The sequence below is a fragment of the Rhagoletis zephyria genome, unplaced genomic scaffold (assembly GCF_001687245.7).
Source record: "Rhagoletis zephyria isolate East Lansing unplaced genomic scaffold, Rhagoletis_zephyria_1.1 Rzeph_scaffold_00690, whole genome shotgun sequence".
Classification (NCBI taxonomy): domain Eukaryota; kingdom Metazoa; phylum Arthropoda; class Insecta; order Diptera; family Tephritidae; genus Rhagoletis; species Rhagoletis zephyria.
In genome coordinates, this window is record NW_016157774.1 from 197,385 (window position 1) to 206,754 (window position 9,370).

The 9,370-nt window shown below is 36.4% G+C and overlaps 1 protein-coding gene across 1 annotated transcript; it reads left to right on the forward strand.

Annotated features, from left to right (window-relative positions):
* Nucleotides 1-2,160: 2,160 nt before the first annotated feature.
* Nucleotides 2,161-4,199, forward strand: LOC108361059 (uncharacterized). Its single transcript, XM_017613590.1, has 4 exons — nt 2,161-2,251; nt 2,472-2,630; nt 3,265-3,380; nt 3,444-4,199. The coding sequence occupies exons 1-4, from the start codon at nt 2,161-2,163 to the stop codon at nt 4,197-4,199; spliced, it is 1,122 nt and encodes a 373-aa protein (XP_017469079.1).
* Nucleotides 4,200-9,370: the final 5,171 nt, after the last annotated feature.

The window sequence follows — 9,370 nt, forward strand, 5'->3', positions numbered from 1 at the left end:
ACCCACCTACCAAATTTGATCCGGATATCTCGAAAACTGAGAGACTAGAAAGCATACAAACAGACAGACAGACGGACAGACGGACAGGCTGACATGGCTAAATCAACTCAGCTCGACGTTCTGATCATATAAGTATACATTTTCATGGGTCTATCTCTTTTTGTTCTGGTACTTACAAACATCGGACCAAAGTTATAATACCATTTCATGCTCATGAAAGGTATAAAAATGGTGGGTTAACATGAGCATAGTAGTTAACAAATAACTGTGAAAATGGCGCATAGACCTAAAATTCCTACAGCGTAAGTACAAATATGAGATCGGTTTTAAGCGATCGATATTCATATACCCACATACATACATATATTTCTTTTCATATCAATTCAAGTCTATTACAACTGTATACTTAAATGATCAGAACGTCGAGCTGAGTCGATTTAGCCATATCCCTCTGTCTGTCTGTCCGTCTGTTTGTATGCAATATAGTCTCTCAGTTTTCGAGATATCCGGATGAAATTTGGTATGTGGGTGTATTTTTATAATGTTTTAATCATTTGTCGGAACCGGAAGAATCGGAACACTATAACATATAGCTCCCATACAACTGATTGTTCAGATATGAGATTTTTCGTTATAACTTCCCCATTTAAGCAGCTAGGAACATGAAATTTTGCACTGTTGTCACTCATTATCAAGAGAATACTTTCAGTGAAAATGGTGCGGATCGGGTAGCAATAACCTATAGCCTACATACAACTCATTGTTCAGATATGAGATTTCTTGCCATAACTTCTCCATTTATGCAGCTAGGAACATAAAAATTCGCACCTGTTTCATTCATTATTAACAGAATACTTACAGTGAAAATAACAAAGATCGGGTCACTATGACCTATAGCTCCCATAAAACTGATTGTTCAGATATACGATTTTTCGTTATAACTCCTCCATTTAAGTAGTTAGGAACATGAAATTTTTCACTGTTGTCACTCATTATCAAAAGAATACTTTCAGTGAAACTAGTGAAGATCGGGTTGCTATAACCTATAGCTTCCATACAGTTGATTGTTAGGATATGAGATTTTTTTCCATAACATGAACATGAAAATTCGCACCGTTTTTAGTAATTATTAACAGAATACTTGCAGTGAAAATAACAAAGATTGGGTCACTATAACATATATCTTCCATACAACTGATTGTTCAGTTATGAGAATTTTCGTTATAACCAACGGTTACAAATTTTATTATAAAAATCACTTTTTAATCGTTATTAACTGAGTTATATTTTTTGCTCAAAACATAACGATTACTTTTGAAGTTTTATTTTTTATTCAGAAAATAGACGTTATGTTTTGAATTTTATTTTTTGATCGGAAAGTAATGGTTATTTGTTGAGTTTTATTTTTTGCTCGGAAAATAATGGTTACGTTTTAAGTTTTATTTTTTGTTAGGAAAAATTTTGCAAATAATGTCAAGCTGAGTAGACGTGTTTGTCAGTGCGCTGCAGCTGTATATTTATTCCGAGTGTTTGATCAATTGTTTGCATTTGAAGTGATAGCGGGTCTCACTGAAATATCTCTACACCTCATATCGAGTAGCTCTGTTGACAATTTGTGTATGCAATAGTTATATTACTTTTAATCGTCGCAGTTTAATTTCAAATAAAAATAAATATGACAACAAGAAAAGTTGCGCGTCAAGCGGTATCTACTCCGCAGAATAGTTCTCTCAGTAAAACAGAGAAAAAAGAGAGCTCCCCACCTACATTGTGGCTGGAGCGTACTGGATTCACAAAGGAAGAGTATTGTCGAAGAGATAGCTGAACGGCTAAAATCATCTGAAGAGCGAGTGATGCAGCGATTTGGCGAGGTAACAGCTGAAGGGCAGAAGCTCAAATCGCGCAAAATGAGCAGCTGCAAATGGAAGTGGCGCTGTTTAACACCCGATTTACATTATTCACCTACTTGAAAGCAATTCTTGCTCATTCTCTTTTGTGTTTTCTATTTGCGTTTACACGCTTCAATTCTGTTGAATTCAAGTTTTTGGTTCTTGGCTTCTATTTTGACATTTGTCATTTGTGAAACTGGTGAATTGGCGAAAAGCAGAAACACGTGTTGTACATCTTGATTTGCAAATTATTAATTAATTTAACTGAAAAATGGAACCGGACAAATATTTAATCCTAAAAGAAGCACTGGAAGCTACGCGTCATGCTATTATAGAAGAGGCCGATGAAGAAGTTATTATAGGTAAGTAATTGAACTTGAATTTAGTGCTCCTCCTAGATACATATGTATGTACATATATCATTTGTAATTTTTAATAAAACAGAATTGGTTGATCTTTGCGGAAAAGTTGCTGCGTTGGCCAGGAGAAAAAAAATAAAACGTGTATGGATGAAGCCGTGGAGAGCGATGAAAAATGACCGAGGTTCATTTTCATTCTTAACGAAGGAGCTTCTACTTTCAGATCCTGCAGGATATAATAATTATTTGCGGTTAAATAAAAGTCAATTTGAATTATTACTACGCCTTATTCAGCCGCAAATAGAACGCTCCAGCACGTTAATGAGAGAAACAACTTCTGCAGCGGAAAAGTTAGCGCTAACTTTGCGATTCCTTGCTACAGGTTGGTCCTTGAGGGTACGGTTTAGTTATTTGCCCAATAATTTCGGGCTATTGTGTTCGAATGGGTGACCTGATCCAAACAAGTTTTACACACACTTTTAGTCAAGGGGGTACACTTAATTGGATAACTACAACAAATTTATTATTAAATTCGGTTTAAAAAATGCACTTTTTTGTGAATTTCGAAGTAAGTTCTACGCAAATATATTATGGCGTTGCCGACCAAAACTATAGTTGTACAGTTTTTATTTAATAACTTTAAATAATTTATAATTAAACATTTTTTTCTTTGTTAAGATTTTACTTTATTATTGTTTTTATTTAGAAAAAAGTGTTTTACACCTATTATTTTGACCAATGATATCTTGTTATCATACGTAAACATTCGTTTAAAAATATAAAGCGATATGATTTCCGCATATTTTGGTTTTATAAAGTAAAATCTTAATATAAACAAAGAAAAAAATTTTTAATTACAAATTATTTAAAGTTATTAAACAAAAAACTGTGTACAGCTATTATTTTGTCCATAAGTGTATATGCACAAGAAATGTTGAATACCTTTGACAATAGAAGAGGGGTTCCCCAGGGTGATGAGTTCTTGAATTATATTTAGCTAACACAATTTCTTACAGGAGAATCGTTTATAAGTTTAAACTATCAATCCCGTCTATCAACGTCGTTCATCTGCCGGACTATACCAGAGGTGTGTGAAGCAATTTATGGGAAGTTGAAAGAATCGTTTTTGCAGGTACATATGTATTTTATCAATAATATATAAATTTTCAATATTATAAATACTTATTTTTTAAAGGTACCAAGTAACGCTTTAGAATGGGAACTCATATCCAAGGATTTTGCTATAAAATGGCAATTTCCAAACTGTCTGGGTGCTTTGGACGGAAAGCACATTAACTTTCGAGTCTCGCGTACGCAAGGTGCTTTCTATCACAATTACAAGGGCACCAACAGCATAATTTTATTGGCTCTTGTTGATGCCCACTGCCGATTTTTATTTGTGGATGTAGGAACAAATGGACGTGCAAACGATGCCGGTGTGCTACAACGAAGTCCACTCAAACAAATTCTAGAAAACGAAGAAAGCTTGCCACGAGACTCTGCAGTGGGTAGAAGACGTAATTTGCCGTACGTCGTCGTAGCGGATGATGCTTTCCCTCTACAGAGACACATTATGAAACCTTATCCATATCATACGAACAACAAAAAGAAGCAAATATATAACTTACGTTTATCACGAGCAAGACACGTCGTAGAGCATGCTTTTGGCATACTTTGTAATAGATTCCGTGTTTTTTTAACAACTATGAACGTAAAGGTTGAGACAGTTGAAAAAATCACTTTGGCGTGTATCGTGCTTCACAATTTTCTCTTGCAAGCTGACCATAATTACATAAATTCCTATACTTCGAATAGCAGTACTACGCTGAGTACTGCTTCAGATGGGCCATATAATCCACGTAAAGGAGAAGCCGAACGCATTAGACAGGATTTTACTGAATACTTCTGCGAAGAAGGCAAATTAGACTGGGTTAATCAGAAGTTAAATTAAAAAATATCGATTTTTCGAAAAACCTCAAAAATCTGCATATACACCCCGTGTCAAAATTATAAGCGCATCACATATTGACAAGTTTCAACAATAAATTGTTTGTTATTTAATTCGAGTATTTAAAAAAATAGTTTCTTTAACAAAATCCGTATTAATACAAGTTTCAAGTTTGTTAAAGAAGAAAAAATTTTTTTAAATACTTGAATATAATAACAAACAATTTATTGTTGAAACTTGTCAATATGTGATGCGTTTATAATTTTGACACGGTGTATTTTGAGATCTCTCATATTAGTTGCAATTCAACAAAACAAAAAAAACTAATTGGAACTAATTTTCGTGTTAAGCTTCTTCAGTCTATGCAAAAATAAATAACTTTTTTGGCGATAAACATTTATCAAAGTAAAATGTGTACAGAAACTAAACCAAACAAAACATTTGTAAACTAGTGTAAGTTTTATTTCAGTTCATTTAACATACAATTTCAGTTGTATCAACGTATGACTAGTTCTTAAGTTTTGAAATAAACATAAATTTGAACATTCGACAGTTTTAATAATTTGTATAGAGTAAAACATTAACAAAAAACAAAAAAGGTTAACATTAAATTCATAGCTTGTTTTTTAAAACAAAACAAATTTCGTTACTTGGCATTTCTGAGTGTTAAAAGGCACACGAGATCTTTAAAGTTATGTCGACATCATTAAAAAGTTTCAAAATCGTCTTCATCAAATACACCAAGCATTGACTCCTGTAAAATGTCTCTGCCCGAGTTATTTGATGAGGTTGACGGCGAGAACTTTAGTGCAGGTTCTTGCTTTTTTTTAATTGCTTTCTGCCAGTACTTGTTCATTATACTTTGAATTTCCATAACAGCATTTGGCTGATCTTCTTCATCAATTTCTTCCATTTGTTCGCTTACTTGCTTTCCAATCCAGTCGAATTTTGGTTTTGGTTTTTTTTCTGTTATAAGATGCTTGATATTATTGATGTCAGCTTCGCCTTTGGTTTTTTTTGATTTTCTGCGCTACTGGACTCATCCCAACTCTCTTCACTAATCTGAAATGAAAACGAGATTTTCACACATTGCATATACATATTTACAAAAATATTTGCATGCATACATTAGTAATACTTCGCCGTAGTTGAACATGGCTTTGTAAAAATTGTAGCTGCTCAAAACACCACAATTTTGGAGTATATAGGTCCTCCACGCCAGCGCCACTTTTTTTGGAGTTATTCACAAGCCTACACTCCTGCAGATATTGGGTGCGCAGACTCTTCCACTTCTTCTTCAGGTCCTCTATTGTTATGCGCCCGTCTATTTTTTGCATTTCCGCAAGAATGCTATTCAATGCAAGCGCCTTTTTTTGCCTGTTGAGGTAATCCTTTGAGCTGACGCAATAAAGGCATTCTTGCTCCTGGTATAAATAAATAAACTTTTCCACGTTTTCCTTGCTCCAGTTGAACGCCATAATTTCAAAGTTTTCTTTGAATTAATATACATCCAATGTACTAAAATTCAGCAAACAAAATTTATTTTCACAAGTTACCGTTCAATTCCGTCAAATTCGCTTTTACTTGACCGCGCAAAATTCTGCAGAATGCAAAAACAAGTATGAGAGGGAATGTCAAAAATGGTAAATGCAAAAGAGGAATGTCAAGAAAGTTGAAACGACTTGACGGTACGGACGCATGTGTACTCGTCCCTTTTCTTCTCACCCCCTCTCTTCCATGTCCGAGCAGAATTGAGTTCAATACTTGAACTGTGTAAAAGCACTCTAAGACTGAGCTTAACGAATGTCAAAACCAAGCCGTCTCCACCGACCTCATTATCAATGGTCTCCCCTATGTGGATGGTGAGAATTTGGAAGATGACTTCGGCAATCTGGTCAGTCATTGGATTTACCTGTGCTTCAAGTTCGCTCGGCCTTTCGAGTATCTAAACAACTCCGCTGCTTCGGTGATTGTCAAGTTAGCATCTTCTGCTGATCGATCCACCCTTTTCAAATCAGTGGCTCGCTTTTGCAAAAAAAAAAATCGGCCGCTATTGCTACGTGATGTTGGCCTGAGCTCGGATGGCAAAATACACATACATGAGTGTCTTTAAAAAAACAACCGCGAGCTAATGCGCTTCGCAATGCAGCTAAGAAGAGATCAAAAACTTGTAGCTGCCTTTTCAGTTCGTGGGTATGTGTATGTACTCGTTCGCCTTAAGTGCAAAGCTGTGAAGGTACTCCATATAGAGAGCATCAAAAGTGTTGCTGCAGTGTGAAATTGACGCCGATGAGCTTAACAAATATTTTATCAGTGCCAACAACAAAAACCATTGTGCTCCCGTGTTGAAGGATTTCATGCCTTTTCCTAGTCCAAAACACGAGTTTCAATTTATGGCAGTTAGCGAGGTTGAGGTCCTGATGGCCCTGTCAAAAATTAAGTCTAGCGCTATAGGGGAAGATGAAATCTCGCTGAAATTCGTCAAAATAGTAATTGATTTATAATAGGCCCTCTCACTCATATCATAAACCAGCTCATGCTTTCCAACAGTTTGGAAAAAAGCTATAAATTTGCCAGTTTCGAAGAAGACGAATGCTACTTATGCTGGCGACTATAGACCTGTCAGCATATTGCCTGTCTTTTCGAAGGCTTGTGAAAACTTAATGGCTGTGCAAATTTCTGCATTTGTGCAAGAAATTAGTCTGCTTTCTTCACTACAATCTGGCTTCCGACAAAAACATAGTTGTTCGACGGCAGTGGTCAAAATACTGGATGATATTAGAATTAACCTTGACAATGGCGACCTGACACTTCTTTGCTTACTCGACTACTCAAAGGCGTTTGACTCAGTGAATCACAAATTGTTGTGTTTGAAGCTCAAACATTATTTCGGCTTCAAAGACAATGCGGTAAAACTTATGGTTAGCTACCTGGAGGGTAGAACGCAGAAGGTTAAGTCAAACAAACTAATATCCCCGCCTAGATTTGTGTATGCTGGTGTTCCATAAAGTTCTGTTCTCGGTCCACTGTTATTCAGTCTCTTTGTCAATGATGTCTTTTCTGTTCGTCAATATGTGAATATCCATGCGTATGCTGATGACATACAATTGTACCTGTCCAGTCGTATTGGTCTCGTTGAGGATTTATGTTTCAAAATAAACAGTGACTTGTCTGCTATTTCTGTTTGGGCTGCTGGAAATTCTCTATGTTTAAATGCGTCAAAGTCGTATGTATTGCCTGTATGTAATAGTGTGGTGTATGTCGATTGTATTCCAAAACTGTGGATAGGTACCAGTCCGCTTAGTTTTACGGATAAGATAAGAAATTTAGGTTTTATTCTTAACTCTAAACTTACCTGTACTGACCACATAAATAAGTTTGTGAGCAGCGTGTATGCGATACTGCGTAAGCTGAGAGTTTCTGCAACATTTACGCCACTGGAAACCAGGCGTAAATTAGTTCTCCAACTAATTATGCCAATCATCACCTACTCTGAGGTAGTATACAGCAAACTGGACACAATATCTTGCCATAAACTCAATGTAGCACTCAACAATGCTACACGTTGTGTATATGGGATTGGTAGATATGAGCAACTTTCTGCCTGTCGAACAAATATCCTGGGTTGTAGTCTTGAGAACTATTTGGCCGCTGGGAATTGTATATTTATTTACAAACCAGAGAGCAGTGTTGTGTGAAACCACCTAATGTCTATTTATTCCAAAACTTATATTGTGAATGTGTACTCCTGCCTCTGGAATGCGACTCTGCGTAGTTAAATGTAATAAGAGGCATAAGGCAACACTGTTGTGAAAAGCCGCCATTTGAGAAACTTAAAGAATTTTCTAGTCGCCATTTCAATTCACTTCTAAATTGCGAGTGCACCAGAGGCAGGAGAACGCACAAAAGCGTAAGTAATTGTAATCCAATTCACCATACTCTTAATCAGCAAAAACCATTTAACATTGTAAATTTATTCAGGAAATAAAACGCGTTAGGTTTCAACCATATTGCACAACCAAGAAACCAGCGTTCTTATTTGCAAATCCTGCAGGTGCAACAAATTTTTATTTCGCTTTTTGGTGCCACGTGGAGCGGTGCACCCAGTCGAGCGGTCATAGTGAAACGGGCGTCGACATCCAGGACTGGACGCTGCTAGCAAAGTGGGAAGAACAAGGTCGCTACAATATACACAAATTTAAGGNTGGTGCCACGTGGAGCGGTGCACCCAGTCGAGCGGTCATAGTGAAACGGGCGTCGACATCCAGGACTGGACGCTGCTAGCAAAGTGGGAAGAACAAGGTCGCTACAACATACACAAATTTAAGCAAGCAGGTGCCGGTATCACATTCCGCCGGCGAGTATACATAAAATAACACAATACATCGCTTGGTATAATACGGTGGCTGGCAATGCACGTTAATTCGGTACATTATATACATCGATTTGGTACAAAAACGATCGGAGCCATATTGGCGCAGTATATTACATCGAGTGGTACGATATACACACGCTGTGAGCAAGCAGTAGCACGGGGCCAACGACAGCCAGCCAGTGAGATAGAAGCGTTGGGCAAATAAAACCGATCATCATCGTAAACTACATGATCTACCCGAATTCGACGGCCGGCCAGAAGATAGGCCAATGTTCAAAGAGGCGTTTCATTTGAGCTCTGTGTCTTTCGTTTCACGATTTTTATTCTACTTGTGTATAACAAATTTTAATTTAAACAAATATATTATCGCAAACAATCATAGACAATTTTAATTTTCAAATATATAATCACAAACAATTATATACAATTTCAATTTTGTGAATACAAGTATAAATTAAATTAATTTGTGCATTGCAAATATATATTCAATTTGTGATAGTGACAATTGGCTGCTTTTAAACTTTTTATTATTTTCTTTGTTGTTTTCACTTTTAATTTGCACAAACAATATGCCTTGTTTTTGTGGTCAGAGAGTGGAGCGCGCTCAAAGCAGTGTGCAGTGTGAGAAATGTAAAGAAGTATACCACCTGCAATGTGTTGTTGGTACGTTGGCCGCTGATTTGGACTATTTCAAAAATTCCGACAATATTTATATTTGTGGTGATTGTGCTGTCACTGATCGTGAAAATTGTGTGTCATACAATGCTGTCGCTGTACAACAACAACATCAACATGTAAA

Bases quoted from the DNA above. Each gene is read 5' to 3' on its own strand.
- LOC108361059 (XM_017613590.1), top strand. From the start codon at position 2,161: ATGGAACCGGACAAATATTTAATCCTAAAAGAAGCACTGGAAGCTACG. The intron at 2,252-2,471 runs GTAAGTAATTGA...TTCTACTTTCAG, and splicing joins CGATGAAGAAGTTATTATAG to ATCCTGCAGGATATAATAAT. The intron at 2,631-3,264 runs GTTGGTCCTTGA...AATTTCTTACAG, and splicing joins TTTGCGATTCCTTGCTACAG to GAGAATCGTTTATAAGTTTA.